This window comes from Pan troglodytes, chromosome 1 (genome assembly GCF_028858775.2).
Source record: "Pan troglodytes isolate AG18354 chromosome 1, NHGRI_mPanTro3-v2.0_pri, whole genome shotgun sequence".
NCBI lineage: Eukaryota > Metazoa > Chordata > Mammalia > Primates > Hominidae > Pan > Pan troglodytes.
In genome coordinates, this window is record NC_072398.2 from 23,979,197 (window position 1) to 24,003,030 (window position 23,834).

The 23,834-nt window shown below is 37.7% G+C and overlaps 1 protein-coding gene across 1 annotated transcript in view; it reads right to left on the reverse strand.

Moving 5' to 3' along the window:
- The window catches only part of DNAH14 (dynein axonemal heavy chain 14), a 458,298-nt gene that overhangs the window by 84,968 nt on the left and 349,496 nt on the right, over positions 1–23,834 (reverse strand). Inside the window, exons 55-60 of the mRNA XM_054659353.2 lie at positions 22,540–22,737; positions 11,590–11,751; positions 9,274–9,465; positions 7,532–7,713; positions 5,049–5,157; positions 4,208–4,333 (exon numbers count right to left, since the gene is read on the reverse strand). Of these exons, the coding sequence (XP_054515328.1) occupies positions 4,208–4,333; positions 5,049–5,157; positions 7,532–7,713; positions 9,274–9,465; positions 11,590–11,751; positions 22,540–22,737 (969 nt within the window). The remainder of the gene's footprint in view (positions 1–4,207; positions 4,334–5,048; positions 5,158–7,531; positions 7,714–9,273; positions 9,466–11,589; positions 11,752–22,539; positions 22,738–23,834) is intronic.

Sequence of the window (23,834 nt, forward strand, 5' to 3'; positions counted from 1 at the left end):
TGATGGAATATATCTTAAAATAATAAGAGCTATTTATGACAAACCTACAGCCAATATCATACTGAATGGGCAAAAGCTGGAAGCATTCCCTTTGAAAACCAGCACAAGACAAGGATGCCTTCTCTCACCACTCCTATTCAATATAATATTGGAAGTTCTGCCCAGGACAATCAGGCGAGAGAAAGAAATAAATTGTATTCAAATAGGAAGAGAGGGAGTCAAATTGTCTCTGTTTGCAGATGACATGATTGTATATTTAGAATACCCCATCATCTCAACCCCAAAACTCCTTAAGCTGATAAGCAACTTCAGCAGTCTCAGGATACAAAATCGATGTGCAAAAATCACAAGCATTCATATATACTAATAATAGACAAACAGAGAGCCAAATCATGAGCAAACTCCCATTCACCATTGCTACAAAAAGAATAAAATACCTAGGAATACAACTTACAAGGGATATGAAGGACCTCTTCAGGGAGGACTACTAACCACAGCTCAAGGAAATGAGAGAGGACACAAACAAATGGAAAAACATTCCATGCTCATGGATAGGAAGAATCAATATCAGGAAAATGGCCATACTGCTCAAAGTAATTTATAGATTCAATGCTATTCCCATCAAGTTACCATTGACTTTTTTTCACAGAATTAGAAAAAACTACTCTAAATTTCATATGGAACCAAAAAACAGCCTGTATATCCAAGACAATCCTAAGCAAAAAGAACAAAGCTGGAGGCATCATGCTACCTGACTTCAAAGTATACTACAAGGCTACAGTAACCAAAACAGCATGCTACTGGTACTAAAACAGATATATAGACCAATGGAACAGAACAGAGGCCTCAGAAATAACCCTACACATCTACAACCATCTGATCTTTGACAAACTGGACACAACCAGCAATGGGGAAAGGATTCCCTATTTAATAGTGTTGGGAAAATTGGCTAGCTATATGCAGAAAACTGAAACTGGACCCCTTCCTTACACCTTATACAAAAATTAACTCAAGGTGGATTAAAGATTTAAATGTAAGACCCCAAACCATAAAAACCCTAGAAGAAAACCTAGGCATTACCATTCAGGACATAGGCATGGGCAAAGACTTCATGACTAAAACACCAAAAGCAATTGCAACAAAAGCCAAAATTGACAAATGGGATCTAATTAAACTAAAGAGCTTCTGCACAGCAAAAGAAACTATCATCAGAGTGAACAGGCAGCCTACAGAATGGGAGAAAATTTTTGCAATCTATCTGTTTGACAAAGAGCTAATATCCAGAATCTGGAAGGAACTTAAAGAAATTTACAAGAAAAAAAAAACAAACGACCTCATCAAAAAGTGGGCAAAGGATATGAACAGACACTTTTCAAAAGAAGACATTTATGTGGCCAACAAACATATGAAAAAAAAGCTTATCATTACTGGTCATTAGAGAAATACAAATCAAAACCACAATGAGATACCATCTCATGCCAGTTAGAATGGTGATCATTAATAAGTTAGGAAATAATAGATGCTGGAGAGGATGTGGAGAAACAGGAACGCTTTTACCCTGTTGGTGGGAGTGCAAATTAGTTCAACCATTGTGGAAGACAGTGTGGGAATTCCTTAAGGATCTAGAACCAGAAATACCATTTGACCCAGCAATCCCATTACTGAGTATATACCAAAAGGATTATAAATCATTCTACTATAAAGACACATGCACACGTATGTTTATTGCGGGAGTATTCACAATAGTAAAGACTTGGAACCAACCCAAATGCCCATCAGTGATAGACTGGATTAAGAAAATGTGGCACATATACACCATGGAATACTATGCAGCCATAAAAAAGGATGAGCTCATGTCCTTTGCAGGGACATGGATATGCCTGGAAACCATCACTCTCAGCAAACTAACACAAGAACAGAAAACCAAACACTGCATATTCTCACTCATAAATGGGAGTTGAACAATGAGAACATATGGGCACAGGGAGGAGACATCACACACTGGGGCCTGTCGGGGGGTGAGGGTCTAGGGGAGAGATAACATTAGGAGAAATGCTTAATGTGGATGACGGGTTAATGGGTGCAGCAAACTACCATGGCACGTATATACCTATGTAACAAACTTGCACATTCTGCACATGTATCCCAGAACTTAAAGTATAATAAAAAAAATTTAAAAAGAGTATTATAGGAGTGTGTGAGGTAATTTTCTAGATTTTGTGATGTTTGTGATAATTGTCAGCTTTAAAAATTTTATATTTTGTTGTGATTTCTTTACTTATTCTAAGTACATGTTTAGTTTCATATCTAATTGTGTACTGTAATTTTGTATTCTTTTTAAAAATATGGCCCCAGGCCCTAATGTATCTGGCTTTGTGCTGAAGCCAGGGAGAAAAAAAGATTATCCTTTGTGGTATGGCAAAAAACAAAACAAAACAAAACAAAACAATGCAAAACAAAAAGCAAAAACGAACGCCATGAATTTCTCTGTATCAATTTTTATTTGGCTTAAAATATTAAATACTGAAATTAAGCCGTACTCTTATTTATTTATTTATTTTTCTTTTTTAATTTTTACTTATTTATTTATTATTATACTTTAAGTTTTAGGGTACATGTGCACAATGTGCAGGTTAGTTACATATGTATACATGTGCCATGCTGGTGTGCTGCACCCATTAACTCGTCATTTAGCATTAGGTATATCTCCTAATGCTATCCCTCCCCCCTCCGAGTCTTGCTCTCTCACCAGGCTGGAGTGCAGTGGCGCCATCTTGGCTCACTGCAATCTCCGCCTCCTAGGTTCAAGTGATTGTCCTGCCTCAGCCTCCTAAGTAGCTGGGATTACAGGCCTGCACCACCACATTCAGCTAATTTTTGTATTTTTAGTAGAGACGGGGTTTCACCATGTTGGCCAGGATGGTCATGGTTTCCTCACCTCGTAATCTACCCGCCTCGGCCTCCCACAGTGCTGGGATTACAGGCATAAGCCACCCCACTCGGCCCCGTACTCATATTTAATATATTGATCAACAGTGGCACCTTCAGGTGGTTGGCATCGCAGAAGTTCTGGGTCACTCAGTGAGATAGGTGGCACCTTAATGGAAGAGGGGAAGCTCCCCATCTGAGAAGGCTCAGGAGTGGGGCCTCCCCTATTTGCTTAACACTGAGGACACGAGGAAGCCTTGCAGCTTACTCGTATCCAAGTGAGGGATTTGCCTCTTCTGTTATCTAGTTTGAAATGTTAGCTCCTAAAACATGGGCAGGTAGCTTAAAAAGATGTCTGAAAGAAACACTGGATTGAAAGCAATGCTAATAATGGAAGCACAAGTGAATAACAAGCAAAAGGCAGGCTGACACTTCTTTTATTCTTGATATAAATTTTTCTTCAACCATGTTATAAGGTAAAAAACAATGATGAGCTAATTAGGTATGACAAGAGGCCAACAAGAAAATTTTGAAATAACTGAAAGGACTATTTGCAATCTGTATTTATATTCACTGTTATTCATAATAAACCTTGTCCTAGGTATTTGTTGAGCTTTGGGCTATTAGCTAATGGCAGTAGCCCACGGATATAATTTATCTATAAATAATTTACACACATACTAGAGTATAGGCTTACATATGTATTTTAATTGATGGAGTTGCTTGATTAAAAACCTTTGTACATGGAAGACAAGCTCTCCTCTCGACTTGCTCTGAGCAGGAATAGCTACTGATCAGACCAGAGTTGAGCATGCAGTGATTTGCTAAACCACACTGGCTCTTGCTAAGAACCCAACTGGAATGTATGGAGGAGAATGGTCAATTTAAAAAGAGGATTATTCAGTCAGCAACAGAAGTGACACACACCAAATACACAGTCCCTTGAGCTGCCTCGTTTCTTGCAGATGTTACTCTTGAAGGCCAAACGTGCTTTTGGTATGGCCTGCATGAGTTTCTGTTCATTGTAATCAGAAAAGCTTCCTAGGATTGTGGGTTTCTCAAGGACAGGGACCATGCATGTTTGGACTTCATACTTTCATTTAATGTTATCCTGTGTGTAGTAGGGACTCAATAAATAGTTGTTGGAATTACAATGAAAAGTAACCATAGTCGGGGCACTATGTATTTAAGACTAGTCAGTCTGACTTTTAAATTTGAAGGTTAGGGAATACTTTTTCAAATCTCCAAATTATTTTTATTGACAATATTTTAATTTTACCTGAGCATAATCTTCCACAATTCTTACTTCTTCTGCCACAATTTCTTCATCCTGTTTAACAAGCATCTGAACTTTCTCAACTACTTGTGAATCTTTCCGTAGTTTTTCCATTAGAGTTTCTGTTTCCTAATGAAGCACATAATTGTTCTTAGAATGAATTTTAAGAGACATGATCTCTTTTCTAAAAGAGCAATTCAAATATCTCATTTCACTATGGTAAAGTTTATTAAAATCAGCCTGAAATATATTTAATAGATTCATAAAATGAGAGACAGCAAGAGATGAATAAAATGGAGAGAGCAAGAGCTCTCACCATTTGGCCAGCTCTCAGCTGCGCCTCCTCTTAGAAGCTCTGTCATCCACCATCCTTGATGGTAGCTCTCCGCCACTGGTGCTCTCTGCCATTGGTCTGCCATTGGGATATTGCCTAGGATGACTACAGTAAATATTTCATGCGTTACACACAAAGAGTGATGATGAATGATGGTTTTTAGAATAGTTGATAGACTGCAAGTTACCACAGCATATTTCAGATGGATTTAACTAATTGACTAGGGAATCTTTCTACATAAGCTTCTACAGTTAGCTATATACCTACGATTACACTTAATTATCAAAATGTAATAATGTTACTGTTTTGCTGTTACTGCTTTTTTGTTCTTTTCATTTTACAGATAAACTAAGACTAAAAAAACAAGCTATTTTTTTCATGTGTACACAACTATAGGGTAACAAAGCTGGAATTCTAGCCTGTCTTTGTCAGGTATCAGAGCCTTTGCTTTCAAACACTGTTCTATATTAGACTATAAAATCTTTAAAAGAGATTTCAAAGCAAACATACCTTTGTTTTTTGTTCTACTTGAGGGCCAAGAATCAAGAGCTCTTCTTGCATTTCTGTAACTAGAGTGGTTGCTTCCAGGATTGTGGATAGACCCATATGGAAGCGATCCCTGAAGGAAGAAAAAGTATTAAGAAGGTGTAAGATATAACACAATTTAGCAAATATAATTTGATAATATATAAAAAGAATTACACCAAATTATGGCCAAATGGATTTTATTCTAGAGATGCAAGACTGGCTCACTATTTGAAAGTCAATCAATATAATCCACTATATTAACAAGGTATAAAGAAGAAAATTCACTGCTGCATCAGTATCCATTGATGCAGAAAAAACATTTGATAAAATTCATGATAACTAGGAATAGAGGGGAAATTTCTCAACTTGAAGAACAGATGCTGTTAAAATAAAATGGACTCAAAGGAAAAACTAATAATGAGAACTGGGCATCTGAGGTTCAGCTCCCACTGGAGCACACTTAAGACAGGCAAATTGGGCTTTAAATGTACTAATTCCCCATAAGGGTACCTCTCATTTAAACATAATATTTAATTATAAGTTTTGGGGTGGGAAAGAGAACCAGATAGGATGTAAGAGACCCAAACCATATAATTAACCCTTCTTGCTTTTTCTCCCCCCATTTCTACCCCTGGGAAACTGGACTACTGAAATTTCCAAGTAGCAAAGAAGAGCCGGGCAGTGGCGGACTGTAACCTGTCTTTTGCCACTGAGATATGCTTGCTGGATATAAGCAGTTATGGATGTTGATAATAATGATTATGCATATAAGGTGATAGCTCTTAAGATTGTCCTGGCATGGCCCACACATTAGGGGGTGGGAGATGTTCTAGGATAGTACAAGGTATGTAAGGAAGAAACTACTGAGTGATCTAGAGCTGTGTTGTGGGTAAGACATGAGGAGGAATGGAAAAGGGGTGAATGACTGTGATAGGGACTGGTCATGCTGATCACACAGCTGTGAATGGAGAGCAACAACCCTGGATGATGGGGAGGGGACACCTTAGATCCCAGGAGGTTAGGAGTGAGAGGAAGGTTCATTAAACTCTCTTGACGCTTGCCTGTAGGGCATCTGGCCAATTTTCTCAGACTGTTGATATCATCCTTAATTTAACTGCTGACCAACAAAAATCTCAATCTTAGGACTCTCAGAAACCTCCTAGGATCTGCTGACCCCAGGAGTGAACAGCCTCTCCTTGAAACAGAACAAGATTAGCTTTCTGAGCACTGATATGATTCTCTTTAGCCTCATTATTATATTCACAGACTACCTCAACTGCTCTAAAATGAACTGTTATTGGATCTATCATGCCCCACCTGACCTTGTTAACGAAAACTTAATAAAATTAGACCCTGACCCCACATTAGCAAAATGCTGCTATTGAGGTTGCTGCTTCTTATGTAAATGTCAGGCCTATACTTGCCTGCGGCACACAAATTAGTTCACACTCTCCAGCATGAGTGCTGATGAAATATCACATTGCCCTGGACTTCCTGCTGGCCAGTTGAGACAGAGAAGGTGCAATGGCCAATACCTCTTGATGCACTTGGATTAATAACATTTTTAACTGGCTTGGCTCCAGACACGGAGCTTGGCTGTGGTCTATCCTCCAAGTGGGAGTCATAGTCATGATCACTCTCATGCAGTGTTCCCTATGGCAAATGGAATGGATCTGGCCCAGGCCCCAGTCAGTGTAATTAGTTACAGTATCTGATGGAGTGGGCTATTTTTAAAAAACAATTATTAGCTGGATACATGACAGGTTTAGGAGATGGACTTGGAGAAGAATAGTTCCACCATGGTGCCTCGGCAGCCCTTCATGTCTCCATATAGGTTATATAGACAAGGCTTGGCTGCAGCTGATCTAAGTGTTGGCAGGACACCCCTGATCTTTCTAGAACATGAAAATGTGGGGCACTTGTGAGTAGATGCTACCAGGCCATTTCCCACTAATTTCCCCATCTTCCTGGAAGATTGTCATAAGATAGTTTCTCAATGTCTCCTGTATTCTGATTAGGGGTGAGGCCTTCTGCTTCATGTTTCTTCCCATGGCTCCTCAGGTACCACTGCTGGCTATAAAACTGCTTAGTAGGTGTTCCACTATCTGCGTTGTAGTCATCTGAAGCCTTTTATTTTGGTGTCATCCCATGAGACAAAGGACATGGGGAGTGGCACTGTTCGTTACTCTTGCTTTCATTGCCCATGTAAGAAATAAACTGTCGGAATCCAACAGGGACTAATTGTTTATTTACTGGCCAAGTCTGTCAGCCTTGCCTTGACAGGGGCGGCCTTTGAAGGCACACAGGGGGAATGTCAACCTTATCTCTTTTAAGATCTTCTGCAGCTTCTGGCTTTTTGTCCCACCAAAAAGGCAGATTTGGCTCACCATTTTGCATTTGTGTCTCTTTTCGCAAACAAAAACACCAATATAAAATATATTTATGATTTGTTCTCAAAGTCTTACCTCTTTGTTTGCATCTCTTCCTCTTGTGCCCTCAAAATGTGTGCAAATGTTTCCATAAATTGCAAGTAGCTATTGGGAGTGGTATAATAAAATCTTCCAGTTTCTTCAAAGTATTTTCTGTTCAAGTCTTTCACGCTTTTGTGGATTTGGACACATGTTGGGGCAAGTTTTTCTTTCAAGTTCTGAAGAATAATAATTTTTAAGAATTAAGAGAAAGCAATCCAAATATACATAAAAAGAGAAAGTTGAACACTTAGAATTAATTAAAATAGCTTATTAGTTCTGAGATGTGGAGATGTAGAGAGAGCTCCTGGATGAGCAGGACAAAGAAAATATGAGTTTTGATGGTTGGGATGGTGGTGGGGCAATAGTAGGGCTAACTATGAATGGCATGCCACACTCATTCTTCTAGGCTTTACCCGTATGTTACTCTCACTTTTGCTATAGTCATCCAAAGATTTGGGCATCAGTATCAATGGCCAAGGGTTATAATGTTTTCTTTATCTTGAAATTTTTTATTTATTTTTTATTTTGAGACTGGATCTTGCTCTTTTGCCCAGGCCAAAGTGCAGTGGTGCAGTAGTAGCTCACATAGCCTCAAACTCTTGGGCTCAAGAGATCCTCCTGCCTCAGCCTCCCATGTAGCTGGGACTACAGATGTGTGCCACCACACCTGGCTAATTTTCTAAATTTTTTGTAGAGACAGGGTCTCACTATGTTGCCCAGGCTAGTCTTGAACTCCTGGCCTCAAGCAATCCTCCTGCCTTGCCTCCCAAACTGCTGGGATTATAGGTGTGAGCCACCATGCCCAGACTTCTTTATCTTTTATATTTTTTTCTTAAAGTGGTCATCAATAGCAAGATACTCAAGGAAATTTCCTTCAGTAAAATAAAGCTACAAAAATGTAAGGACCCAAAGGATGTGCAGATGAGCAAAACCAGACTGCGAAGAATATTCTCTTTGCCTGGATTGGGAGATAATTCTGATTTAGACATAACCTAGTCCTGATGATTCATCTCCAGTCCACCAAGTCTAACCAGTCACTGGTCACTTTTAACTCAGCGGCATTTTTTCTTCGTCTGGTTCTGCTCTGTCTCTGTCCTCCTTGGCCTTTGCTTTCCTTGATCACTTAGACAAGTAAGGATGCAATCCCATTGGTCCCGTAGGACCTAGAAATGTCCTACGTTGAGTTTCAGTTCTCTATGCATTTACAGCTCCTTTGGTCAACACTTCTTACCCCCTTTGCTGTCAGCTAGGTCCTATGGGATGTTCAGTTTAGTCACTCCAGAATAGGTTCTTTCTTACTGTTGGCTCATAAATTCTGAGTTAATTTTGTGTTGTGGCTTGTGCTCTCACTGCTTTGCTGACTTGCTATTTGTAGCCAAGCCAGAGCAATTTACAAGGAATACACAGAAGGTTGCAGCATCCTTACCATAGAATCTGGTATGCAGAATGGAGACTCTTTTCCTTCACGGAAATGTGCTGTTCCACCATGTGGACAGCATAGTGAAGAGACACAGGCATTGCAGAATCTGAATCTGGGCATCTTTGAAATAGGGTGAATTCAGGGGTACAACAGATGGGGAATTAATAGGGAGTCAATGTAAACACTTGATCCATTTTATTGTAAATTAGCTTAGAACTGCCTATTTTTGTCCATCTAGGGTTTGTTGCTCTTCAGAGGCATAATACCATCAGATGCTGTCAATAAACTGAAACCTTCACTTGCATTAGATATTTACCTCTCTGTTCTCAAAATTGACCTTTTCTTTTAAGAATGAGTTAGCTACAATAAGGAGAGCTTCTTCTGGCCACCTCTCATACCAATCAATCGTGCAGGAGCTAATCATAGAAGGATACACTCTACAATTTTGGCGGAAGCTAGGTCCTTCAGGACTCATGATCACAAAAATATGAAGATTTTTATATATTCTCTGAAAATTAATGAAAATATAAATTGTTAAAATGTAATCCACTGTTTTGAAAAAATATTATATTAAAAATTCCATGGAAAACATATTTCAGATCTTTCCTTAGTGGGTAGATCAGGGACTGATCATTTGTGCATGGAGTGCCTGCCATAAACAGAGCCCTTCCAAGGGAAACTAACAGTAGGGGAGGCACTGGACCCAGAACACCCCTTGCGCAAACCAACTCTTATGATGGGGGCTGGTGCTAGAGTTCTGTTCAGTAGGGGACTTTATGTCAGATGGTGCTGGGTCTGACTATTTAACTCTTTCCTCTGGGGTGGTGTGCATTTAAGACCCACAGAAACTCAAAGTGAGAAAATGGTCAGATGAATTAGAGCTGAAAGAAACAGACTGACGATAAGAGTAGAGCACCAGAGGTAGTAATAAAACTCCTACAGCTAAAGGATTACAGCTAAGCAACATGAGACCTACACAATTTTACAGGCCCTAGGCTAAGTGCTAGTTTCTTTGCAATTTGCCTTCAGCCCTTTTCCTCATAAGACCTGGCTGTGCTGCTGCTGTTGCTGGGTTCTTGGCAAGACTGGCAACAGGGCACAGATTCCTTCTTCCTTATTTCCAGATATCACTTTGCAATAAGTCCACATTACTGAAAATAGCCTCAGTGACTTAGTGTTCCCTTTAAGTCAGAGTCTAATAGTACAAAATGATAATAAGCATCAAGCAACTTATTTTGTCAAATAAATATAGTAAAGCTGAAAGAAGACTAAAAGGCAAGATTTTTTTCCCTTTTTTTGTCTTTAACAAATTTATAAAGGCAAATAAAACTGCTCAGTGCAAAATTCATACAATGTGGAAATGTTTAAAGTAAAAATGAAAATATCTATCTTTGTTTTACGCATTCCCAAAACTTCTACCTAGATATATCAAATGTTAGCAGTTTAAAGTGTGCCTTTATTATTTGTTATTATTGTAGGATGTGTCAAATTACTTTTAGAAGCATAGCATTATATATATTATATATGCAGAATATATATAATATATAATATATATATAACATATATAATATATACAATTAAATTGACTTCTAACTGAGATTCTTGGTTTATTTATTTATTTTCTGGAGTACTATTCTCTGCACTCCAAATTGAAATTTCTTTTTTCTTCTTTATTATTCAAATCTAATGAATAAATCAAATATAGTAACAAGGCACAAGAGTGCCACAATTGTCAGGATAAATGCTATCCTTCTTTCTACCATGGTATTAAAAAATATAACTAAATCTAAGGATATCCACTCATATTATCTTGTTCTCTATCAACTGTGGAGTCATTTTTGGAATTTTTAAAACATCTCCTTGTGACAGATTACTAAGTATCTGTTTGATACTTAGTAATGTTGTTACTAAGTTGAGAAATGGTGGATGGCCAGATTCAATTTTTAAATTGCCCTATGATAGACAAAAACTAGTACCAGAAATAAATCCACCTGTGGTCCTCCCCCAGTGAATATTCTAGTTTGGGTAATCATGTCCATATATTTGCTAAGCCACTGGTCGGTCATCATGTCTCAAAGACACAGAAAGTTGAGTTCATTTTGACTAATCTATATCTCTCATCAAACCAGTTTGTTCACAGCTCCTCTGCTGCTGAGTTCATTCTGAAAAGCACCCGCTCTATCCAGTCAATTTCTTTTTTTATCCATCACCTCCTGGTCAATTCTAGGACTATTCAAAAGGATGAAATGATTCTTGTTTCTTGCCTTTCCAGACTTGTTACCAAAAAGACGAAATAAGAACATCATTATCTAGGAAAGAATCTTTGTGTAAGAAATACTTACACAAATACTTACACAAAAATAAAATCTTGGGATTTTATTTTTCATTTTATTGCCTCCAGCTGGTATTATTTTTTAAAACCATTGATAGCCAGACAGGCTCAGATTCATGTTAGTTTTTGACCTACCTAAGGGTATGGTGTTGTCTGTAGGTAGGGTACCCATTATTTTACCTTAAAAACTCATATAAAGATCTAAAGAAATTATATCCAACTTGAAAATCATGTACAGAATTATAAACACGGTCTACTTTTAACATGACAATTTGATAAAGCCAAGTCACAAAAAAGTACCTTTTGAAAGAATGAAAGTAAAGATTGCCTATTATCCATATGACCAGATTGTTCAGTAAGATATCTGATTTTCATTGCAATAGAATCCAGCTCAACATTTTCAAACAGGTCAGGTATTCTTCCTGAATTGATGATGTAGTTCAAATCTTCTAAAAATGAGTCCTTAGGCAAAACACATATTTAATGAGGAAGAGTAAATTATTCATATATTCTACCCTAACCACATCAATTTGAGGAAGCAAGAAAGCAACAGTGATTAAGGAGAACTGAGGCTAAGTGTTTTGTTTTTTTTTAAAGCTAATCTCCCCCACCCCCCACCTTTTTTTTTTGAGACAAAGTCTCACCCTGTTGCCCAGTCTGGAGTACAGTGGCATAGTCATGGCTCACTGCATGCAGCCTTGAACTACTGGGCTTAAGCCATCCTCCCACCTCACCCTCCCAAATAGCTAGGATGAAAGGTGCATGCCACCATGCTTGGCTAATTTTTAAAATATTCTTGTAGTGACTGGGCCTCTCTATGTTGTCTGGGCTGGTCCATCTTCCCACTTTGGTCTCTCAAAGTGCTGGGATTACAGGCATGAGCCACTGTGGCTGTCCTAAAACTAACGTTTTCATTCAAACCCATCAGAATATTTTTTTCTGAGTCAAAATAAGCTTCATTCATCCATTCATTCATTTAAACATTAGAGAAACATATACTTGGTATGGAGAGTATGCCAAATAGCTGTGACAGGCACTGAGAAAAGAGGTATGGAGGAGTGGGTACAATAATGAATTGGGCAGGAACACTGCTCAGGCAGTTCACAGAAGCCCTCAATACATCTACATTTGCGTTTGAATAGTAGTAGACAAACTAGAAATAACATTGCTGAAGGATTATTTTAATTTAACTGAATTCATATCTATATAGGGCCTCAAATTCAATGGAAAAGGTAACAGATGAGAAAAAGTAGGGAAACAAACTCTTCCAGAAGAGTTATTATAAATGTAAGGACATTTTGCTTTTGAGAATAAATCCAAGATTTCTTTTTAAAAAAAGCATTTTAAAAAGTAGGTAGCATTAGTGACTCTCTTCAGGAGACTCAGACACTGATAGGTTCATGGTATTTCAGTTCAGGTGGGGAAGGGCAGAGAGCTTGTGGGGAGCTCTCCAGTAGAGGCCAACAGAGGTGACACAGGGCTAACGTATTTCCTGTCTCACCTCATACGTGATGGAGAACTGCCAAAGCTTGTTACACACTGATAGTTACCCACTCTTTTTGAGTCACATGAAAAGCAATGATATGGCCAGAAGAAGCCTGGAAAGTGTGGGAAACAGATCCAATGATCTCGAAGTCCTGAGTAACATGAGAGCAGAGGAGCCATGTTCATTTCAGCTTTGGCCTGAAATGATTTTCTGAAACTGATTTATTAAATTAGAACAATGGGCTCCTGGCATGGGAGAAACTACATCTTCTAAAATCCAGAAAGAAAGTGTGTGGCAGAAACCTCAACTGGATCAACAGAGCTGGATATTTAAGTTTGGTGAAGGGAGAATATATAGATATAGCAGAAACCCTGGATATTATGGAGTTTCGTAGATATGATATGGCACTTGGATTTGCTCTCAAAAATATGACATGAAAAAAATAACTCAATGGAGAAAGGCCCAGCATTAAGAGAAAAAACAGGATGAGGGGTTGAAACAATACTCAATAACTATATATGTCTGGATCATAAACAATAAACAATGTTCCCTTGAAATTTTGTCACAAAAGAGTAAATACAATCTGAGGTGGCATTCCTAATTTTGTCTTGGACATGGAAGAGTATACTTTGTGAAAAATAACAGAACAAAAAAAAGTGAGTGATTAGCAATTTTTGCTTGTACGTAAATATAGTATATTCTGGGCCTGGCGACTGGCCAGATGGCTGGCTAGAAGTACTTGGAAGTAGTCTTCCCCATAAGAAAGGACCAATGTAACAAACAGCTAAGATCTGACTAGAGTGTCAATGGGAGACTGCATGAGTACAGTGACAGGATAGAGAGGTACCTGTGGTGACTGGAAGCCCAGGAGGGCAATGTGGAGGCATCCTGCCTCTGCAGCCCTGTCTCCCCTGTCCAGATCAGCTGGGAGTCAAGAGGGACTTCTCCTTGTGGAGAAAAGGTAAGCAGAAGAATCCCCCAGCCCCATTGCCACTGAAACACCTACAGTCATTATACAGGACAATCCCAGAGTCCTTTCTAGCCCTGGGCCCATTTTAGGGAGCTGCTGGAAATTCATGCAGCTGCATTGCTCTGGATTGGGAGCACAAGGTGTGTACTTCCCACCCACCCTCACTCCCGCTGTGAGCCAAGCTACAGCAGCATGGCACCATCTTGAGACCAGAGGTACCTCTGGAGTGTGCCCTGCTCTAGGGGCCAGTAGCCATGCACCTCTCCAGCACTGGGACTTCATCTTCATTCTTCCACCAAGTCCACATGGGTGGCTATATGCCACAACCCCAGCTGTGCAGAGCCTGGACCCAGGATTGGCTGTGATTGTGGTCCTGCCAGCAGGGAAACCAATCCCCAATGCCTGCACTTTTAGTCAGAGGAATAATCTGGCAGTCCCATTTAGGGTGACCCTACCCTTGAGCTGGCCAAACTGCTGTGTACCCTTCTTGAAGCAGGAGGGGTCCCAGAGCCATTGAACAGCTGACACATTCTTGGGCTGGCAGAGTGCTACATGCCCATGACCAGGACCTGAGAAATAGCCCCACAAGTGCCTCCACTAAGGACATGCCCCTGGCCTGCCCAACAGCTCTGTGCCCATAGTCAGGTCCTGAGAAACAGCCTTACAGGTCACCCCTGGAAGACATACCCCCAGGCTAGCCAAGCAAACCTTTGCCTGCATCCTAGGCCTGAAAAATAGCTACATGGGTTGCCCCTGGCAGACACACCCCCTTCAGGTCAGCTGAGCAGCCATGAACCCATATCTCAGGCTTGAGAAATAGCCTTATGGGTCACCCCTGGTGGTGGGAGGTGGGCACACTCCCAGGCTGGCCAAGAAATATTGTGCTTACCTCTTGGACCTAAGAAACAGCCCTGTGGTACATCCCCCGTGCTGCAGACATGTCCCAGGCCTGCCTCATGACTCTGTGCTTGTACTAAGGGCCTAAGAAACAACCCCGTGGGCAACTCTGGCAGACACACAACCAGGCCAGCCAAGTAACTGTATGCCCATGCCCCCAGCTAGAGCAATAGCCCTATGGCCCCAAATCAAGTGAGCCAGATCCCAAATTGGCTGATTCACTGCATGCATGCACATGCCCTTGACATGAGAAACAGCCTGGTGAGTCCACCTCCAGCAAAGTTGCACCATTGCCTCCACAAACCCTCACAGCCTAGGCTGCTGAGACATTTGCAAATGTCACCAGCATGGATTACAACTGAAGAAACTACATGGAGACTACACTACTGTATCCATCTAGAATCAAGGCCATGCACCCAATGACTGACACTGTAAAACCCATACCTATGAATAAGTCTCTCCTTATGAAAGCTACTCCATAAAGTTGGAAAGGTGATTGCTTTTCCAGATGCATAGAAATCAATGAAGGGACACATCAAACATGAACAAGCAAGGAAACATGAAATCTCCAAAGGAACACAATAGCTCACCAGTAACAGGTTGCAATCATACAGAAATATACAAAATGCCAGAAAAAAATGTAAAAGAATAATCTTAAAGAAATGCAGTAAGATACAAGATAAAGATAGACAACTCAACAAAATCAGGAAGATAGTTTATGGTTTGAATGAGAAGTTCAATAGGGAGATATATATCACAAAAAGGATCAAAAACACATCTCAGAGCTACAGATTTCAATGAAAAAATATATACAATTGAGAGCTTCTACAATAGATAAGACCAAGCAGAAGAAAGAATTTCTGAACTTAAAGGCATTCCAGAAGGAGAAGAGAAGGGAAAAGATGTAGAAAGCATTTAATTAAATAATAACTGAAAACAATCCCAAGTCTTCAGAGAGTGTTAGTTATACAGATCCAGGAAGCTCCAATGTCCCCAAGTAGATTCAATCCCAAAAAAGCCTATCTGAGGAACATTACAGTCAAACTGTCAAAATTCAAAGACAAAGAGAAGATTCTAAAAATGGCAAGAGAAAAATGTCATCATATAAATGGGAAACGCCAGCAGAACAACAGCAGATTTCTCAGCAGAAACCTTAAAGGACAGGAGAGAATAGGATGAGATATTCAAAGAACTGAAGGAAACTGCCAGCCAAGAAAATTATATCCAACAAAGCTATCCTTCAGAAATGAATGAGAAATAAAATCTTCCCAAGACAAGCAAAACCTGAGGGAATTCATCACCCCTAGCGTAGCCTTACAAGAAATGCTCAAGGGAGTCTTACAAGTGGAAGTGAAAAGATGATAACCACCGTTATGAAAACATGCAAAACTATAACACTCACTGGTAGAGCCAATACACAAAGGGGAAAAAAGAAAGGAATCAAACCCTATCACTGCAAAAAAAAAAAAACAACCACCCACCACAAACATAAACGATAAGAGAGGAAGGATACACAAAACAACCAGAAAACAATCAACAAAATGAGATAAATAGTTCCTCACCAATCTATTATAACTTTGAATTTAAATGGATTAAATTCCCCATTTAAAAGATAAAGATTTGGCCAGGCACACTGTTTGACCCCTATAATCTCAGCACTTTGGGAGGCCAAGGCAGGAGGATCTCTTGAGCCCAGGAGTTCCAGACCAGCCTGGGCAACGTAGTGAGACCTCGTCTCTATTTTTAAGAAAAGATATAGACTGGCTGAATTGATAAAAAACAAGACTGGCTGAATGGATGAAAAACAAGACCCAACTATAAGCTGCCTATAAGAAATTCACCACACTTGTAAAGACAGACATAGAGTGACAGTGAAGGGATAGAAAAAGATATTCCATGCAAACAGAAACCAAACACAAGCAGGAGTAGCTATATTTATATCAGGTAAAACAGATTTCTAGTCAAGCTGTAAAAAGAGACAAAGGACATTATATAATAATAAAGGAATCAATTCCGCAAGAGAATATAACTATCGTAAATATATATGTACCCAACACTGGAGCACCCAGATATATAAATCAAATATTATATCTAAAGGAAGAGAGGGATCCCAATACAATAATAGTTGGGGATTTCAACACCCCATTCTCAGCATTAAATAGTTCATCTAGACAGAAAATCAGCAAACATCAGATTTAAATTGCACCATAGACCAAGTGGACCTAACAGACACTTAAAGAACATTTCACTCAACAGCAACAGAATACACATTCTTTTCATTAGCACACGGAACATTCTGCATGACTGACTACATGTTAGAACACAAACAAGTCTCAACAACAAATTTTTAAAAATCAAAATCATATCAAGTATCTTATCTGAGTACAATGGAATATGACTAGAAATCAATAACAAGAGCAACATTCAAAACTGTAACATTCATGGACATTAAACAGTATGCTCCTGAACAACAAATGGATGAAGGAAGAAATTAAGAATGAAATTTAAGAATTCCTTGAAACAAATGATAATGCAAACACAACATAACAAAACCTAGGAGTGCAGGAAAAGCAGTATTAAGAGGCAAGTTTATAACAATAAATGCCTACATAAAAAAAGAAAGATTTCAAATAAATAACCCAACAATCCATCTCAGGGAACTACACAAAGCAAGAACAAACGAACCCAAAATTAGTAGAAGGAAATAAATAATAAAAATCACAGCAAAATAAATGAAATTGATAATAAAAAACAATATCAAAGATCAACACAACCAAAAGTTTTTTTGCAAAGAAAAACAAAACTGAACAACTATTAGTTAGACAAACTAAAAACAGAAAAGATCCAAATAAATAAAATCAGAAGTGAAAAAGAATACATCACAATGGATACCATAGAAATACCCAGGATTACTAGAGACTATTATGAACAGCAACACATCAATAAATTCAAAAACCTAGAGGGAATGATTAAATTCACATATAGTCTATCAAGATTGAGCCAAGAAGAAATAGAAAACCTGAGCAGACTAATAATAAGTAACAAGATTGATCAGTAATAAAAACTCTCCCAAAAACAAACAAACAAACAACAACAACAACAAAAAATCCACTACTGGATGGCCTCACTGCTGAATTCTACCAACTATTTTTTTTTTTTTTTAAGATGGAGTCTCACTCTGTCACCCAGGCTGGAGTGCAGTGGTACCATCTCGGCTCATGGCAACCTCTGTCTCCTGGGTTCAAGCAATTCTCCTGCCTCAGTATCCTAAGTAGCTGGGATTACAGGCACCTGCCACCACACCAGGCTAATTTTTTTTGTACTTTTAGTAGATATTGGGTTTCACCATGTTGGCCAGGCTGGTCTTGAACTTTTGACCTCAGGTGATCTGCCTGCCTTGGCCTCCCAAAGTGCTGGGATTACAGGCATGAGCCACTGCTCCTGGTCTCTACCAAACTATTAAGGACAAATTAATATTAATTATTCTCAAGATATTCCAGAATATTAAAGAGGAAATTATTCCTTACTCATTCTATGAGGTCAGCATAACACTGATACCAAAACCAGGTAAGGATGTGATGAAAAAGGAAAACTATAGGCCAATATTCCTGATGAATCTAGATACAAAAATCCTCAACAAAATACTAGCAAACGGAATCCAACACACATCAAAAAGATAATACACCATTATCAACTGGGATTTATGTCAGGAATGCAAGGATGGTTCCAGATATGCAAATCAATAAACATGATACACTGCATAAACAGAATATAGAAAAAAAACCACAATCATCTCAATAGATGCTGAAAAGGCATTAAATAAAATCCAACATCCTTTCATGATAAAAAACTCTCAATAAATTAGCTATTGAAGGAAAGTACCTCAACACGATAAAGGCCATATGTGACAAATCCACAGCTAACATCATACTGAATAGGGAAAAGCTCAAAGCTTTTCCTCTGAGAGCTAAAACAAGAAAATAATGCCCACTATCACCACTCTTATTCAACATAGCATTGGAAATTCTAGCCAAAGCAATTAGATAAAGGAAAGAAATGAAGGGCATCCAAGTTAAAAAGGAGGAAGTCAAATTGCCCATTTCCAGATGACATGGTCTTATAAATACATAAAGACTACCAAAAAACTCTTTTTTTTAAAAAAAAACTTTTATTTTAAGTTCAGAAGTACAAGTGCAAATTTTTTACATAGGTAAACTTGTGTCATGGGGGTTTGTTGTACAGATTATTTCATCAGCCAGGTATAAAGCCTAGTACTCATTAGTTTTTTTCCTGATTCTCTCCCTCCTCCCACCCTTCACACTCTGAAAGGCCCCAGTGTGTATGGTTCCCCTCTGTGTCCATATGTTCTCATCATTTAACTCCCACTTATAAGTGAAAACATGTAGTATATGGTTTTCTGTTCCTGTGTTAGTTTGCTAAGGATAATGACCTCCAGCTCCATCCATGTCACAGCAAAGGATATGGTCTTTTTTATGGCTGCATAGTATTCCATGGTATATATGTCTGCATATTCTTTATCCAGCCTATCACTGATGAACATTTAGGTTGATTTCATGTCTTTGCTATTGTGAATAGTGCTGCAGTGACATACACATGCATGTATCTTTATAATAGGATGATTTATATTCCTCTTGGTATATACCCACTAATGGGATTGCTGGGTTGAATGGTATTTCTGTCTTTAGGTCTTTGAGGAACTGACACAATGTCTTCCACAGTGGCTGAACCAATTTACACACCCACCAACCATGTATAAGCATTCCTTTTTCTCTATGACCTCATCAGCATTTGTTATTTTTTGACTTTTTAATAGTAGCCATTCTGACTGGTGTTAGATGGTATCTTATTGTCGTTTTGATTTGCATTTCTCTAACTATCAGTGATGTTGAGCTTTTTAACATATAATTGTTGGCTACATGTATGTCTTCTTTTGAAAAGTGTCTGTTCATGTCTTTTGCCCACTTTTTTATGGGGTTGATGAAAATCTCTTAGAACTGAAAAATGAATGCAGCAAAGTAGCAGGATACAAAAATCAGTAATGTTTCTATATATGAACAGCAAACTAGGTGAAAAAAATTAAAAAGGCAATCCCATTTAGAATAGCTACAATAAATAAAATAAAATACCTGGGAATAAATTTGAACAAAGGAGATGAAAGAACTCTACAAGGAAAACCGCAAAACGCTGATAGAAGAAACTGAACAGGGTACAAACAAATGGAAAGACATCCCATGTTCATGAATCAAAAAAACTAATATTGTTAAGATGACCATACTACCTAAAGCAATCTACAGATTTGTTGCAATCTCTGAAAAATGCCAATGATAATCTTCACAGAAATAGAAAAAAATTCCTAAAATTCAAATAGAACCACAAAATATCTCAAAAATCCAAAGCAATTCTGAGCAAAAAGAACAAAATTGGAGGCGTCACACTACCAGACTTCAAAATACATTATAAAGCTATAGTAACCAAAACAGCATGGTATGGGAACAAAAACAGACACATAGACCAATGGAATAGAATAGAGTACCCAGAAATTAATCCATGTATCAATGGCCAACTCATTTTTGACAAATGCACTGAGAACATACAATGGAAAAAAGTCAGTCTTCAATAAATGGTGCTGGGAAAGTTGAATATCCATATACAGAAGAATGAAAATAGACCCCCACCTCTCACCCCATCCAAGAATCAACTCAAAATTAATTAAAGAGCTAAATGTAAGACCCGAAACTATAAAACTACTGGAAGAAAACATAAGGGAAATGCTTCAGGACATTGGTCTTGGAAAAGAATTTATAAATAAGACCTCAAAAGCACAGGCAACAAAAGCAAATATAAACAAATGGAATTATATCAAACTAAAAAGCATGGTAAATTTCCTTCTGTACAGCAAAGGAAACAATAGAATGAAAAGACAAACTACAGAATAGGAGAAAATATTTGCAAATGATTCATCCAATAGAGGATTCATATCTAGAATATACAAGGAACTCAAACTTAACAGCAAAAACCAAAAAGAAAGAACGAAAAACAAAACAAAACCTGATTAAAAAATGGGCAAATGATGTGAACAGATATTTCTCAAAAGAAGACATACAAATGGCCAAAAAAATGAATAAATGCTCAATATCACTAATTACAGGGAAATGCAAATCAAAACCATGATAAGCTATCACCTCTCCCCAGTCAGGATGGCTATCATCAAATAGACAAAAAATAGCAAATGATGGTGAAGATGTGGAGAAAGGGAACTCTTGTACACTGTCGGTGGGAATGTAATCTAGTACAGCCATTATGGCAAATAGTATGGAGGTTCCTCAAAAAACTACATATGAGTCTGGGCAACACAGTGAGACCCCGCCTCTACAAAAAAATTAGCTGGGTGTGGTTGTGCAGTCTTGTAGTCTCAGCTACTTGGGAGGCTAAGGTGGGAGGATCACTTGAGCCTCGGAGGTCGGGGCTTCAGTGAGCCATGATTGCACCACTGCACTCCAGCCTGGGTGACAGAGGAATACTCTGTCTCAAAACAAAACAAAAACTGCAAATAAAATGATCATAAGATCCAGCAATCCCACTTCTGGGCATTTATCCAAAGAAAAGGAAATCAGTATATCAAGAAAACATCTGCACCCTCATGTTTATAACAGCTCTTTTCACAATAGCCAAGATACAGAATCTACCTAAGTGTCCACCAGTGAATGAATGACTAAAGAAAATATGGTATATATACTTCATAAAATACAATTCAGCCATAAAAGAGAATGAAATCCTGTCACTGTGGCAACATGATTATGCTAAGTGTAGTAAGCCAGGAACAGAAAGTTAAACACCACATCCTCTCACTCATATATAAAAGTTAAAAACAAGTGGATCTCACAGGAGTAAAAAGTGGAACAGAAGATACTAGAGGCTGAGAAAGGTAGGGGAAAGGGAGAGAAGGATAGGGAGGGATTTTTTAAGGGATACAAAATTACAGCTAGAGAGGAGGAATAAGTTCTACTAACCTATAGCATTGTAGGATAACTATACATAACAATAATATATTATATAGTGTCAAATGGCTAGAAGGAGGATATTGAATTCTCCTAACACAAAAATGATAAATGTTAGAGATAATGAATATGCTAGTTATGGTAATCTGCTCTTACATGTATTGAAACATCACTATACCCCATAAACACATGTACAATTATCACGTCAATTTAAAACATTTAATTGAATTTAATTTGAAAAGAAAATAGACAAGCCACAGACTTGGAGGAAATATATATATATATATATATATATATATATATATATATACATACACACACACATATCTATACACACATATATACACACACACACACACATATATATATATGACAAAAATAACATATTCTGTAAGGAAAGTCCTGCATCTGACAGTGAAAATAGAGCAGAAGAAGAGTAATGGAGAGAAACAGAAGCCTGGATGCTGTAAGAGCAGATGGTAGATTACATATCTAACTGTAGATTACAGATACTGGATATAGATGAAAGGGTTTTTAAAATACAGATTGTAAAGCTAGTTATGATATAAGACAGATGACTTCAGCTACATAGATAAATTACTTCCAATCTGTCAATTAAAATGAACAAGATAATGACATAGAAAATATCTTTATTGAAATATTTATTCATAACTACCTATGGCATCATTACAAATATATAAACTCTGTGGGCTATGACTAGATAAGAACAGAGAATACTGCAAGAAAACTGATATTGTAGGGCAATAGAACCATTGATAAATATTTTCTTGTTTTCTTTTCAAATATTAAATTTTTGGGGATGGGGTAGCCACATAGATATCAAACTTCAGCAAATAGCAAAGACAAAAAGTACTTACTTGTTCTATGTTTAAATTGGGAACCATCAGAACAGTGGGTTTCCCTTTTAATCCTGCGTGAATAAACACCTTTTTAAAGACTTCTTTGAATTCGATGTAGGCACATTTGTGAGATATAGGCACTCGGTATAGTTTATTATCTGTCAAATAACAGGCCAAGGTTGCACATGTTTTTTTCCCACATCCATCTATTCCAATCTTTGGGAGAAAAGAAATACAACATATGACATACATTTTCTGGGAATCTTTCAACGTATAGTTTTCTGTTTATTATTTGTGCTAGAAATTTTGATGTAAAAATACCCCAGACTATTTTTATTTATAACCTTTTGGGAGTCATATTAAACATAATTTAAATATTTTATCAAAATTTTTATAAGGCACTCATCCACTTTCAATATTTTCATCTTTCCATAGCCTCTTTAAATATATGAGCAAATTTCACTGGAAAGAGAACATAATCTTGAAAAAAGCACAGATAGGCTTATAAACCATCTTCATGTCACTGTCAATATTTGATTCTTCATTTATAAGTAACTAGATAGATCTTTTCCTTTTTATTTTGAGCAATAGGTACTTAATAAATGCTTTTGGGGAATAATGGCAAAGTAAGTATTGTTTTAAAAACAGCTTTATTTAGGTGCAATTTACAGCTTATACCTGTTTTAAGTGGATAATTCAATGCTTTTTAGTACATTTACAGACTTATGCAACCCTTGTCACAATTCAGTTTTGGAACAATTGCCTTCACCCCAAAAAGATCTTTCAAGCCCACTGGCAGTCAATCACCATCCAACTCTCAGGCCCAATCACTAATATGTTTTCATCTCTATTGATTTGCCTATTTTTGGCATTTCATATAAATGAAATTATATGCCATGAAGTCTAATGTATCTGATTTATTTTACTTAGCATAATAAGTTCTTTCATGTTGTATGTGTATCAGTAGTTTGTTCCTTTTTATTGCTGAATGGTATTCTATTGTATGGACATATCACATTTTATTTATCCATTGATGAACATTTGAATGGTTTCTACTTCTTGATTATGAATAATGCTGCTATGAACATTTCCCTACAAGTCTTTGAGTGGACATTTGTTTTATTTTCCCTTGTGTAGAGACAGAGAAATGGAATTGCTCAATTATGTGGTAAATCTATGTTAAACTTTATAAGAAATAGCCAAACCATTTTCCAAAGTAGTTGTACTATTTTACATTCCCACAAGCACTGTATGAAAGTTCAATTTATACACAATCTTGTCAATGATTGCTATTAACTATCTTTTTGATTATA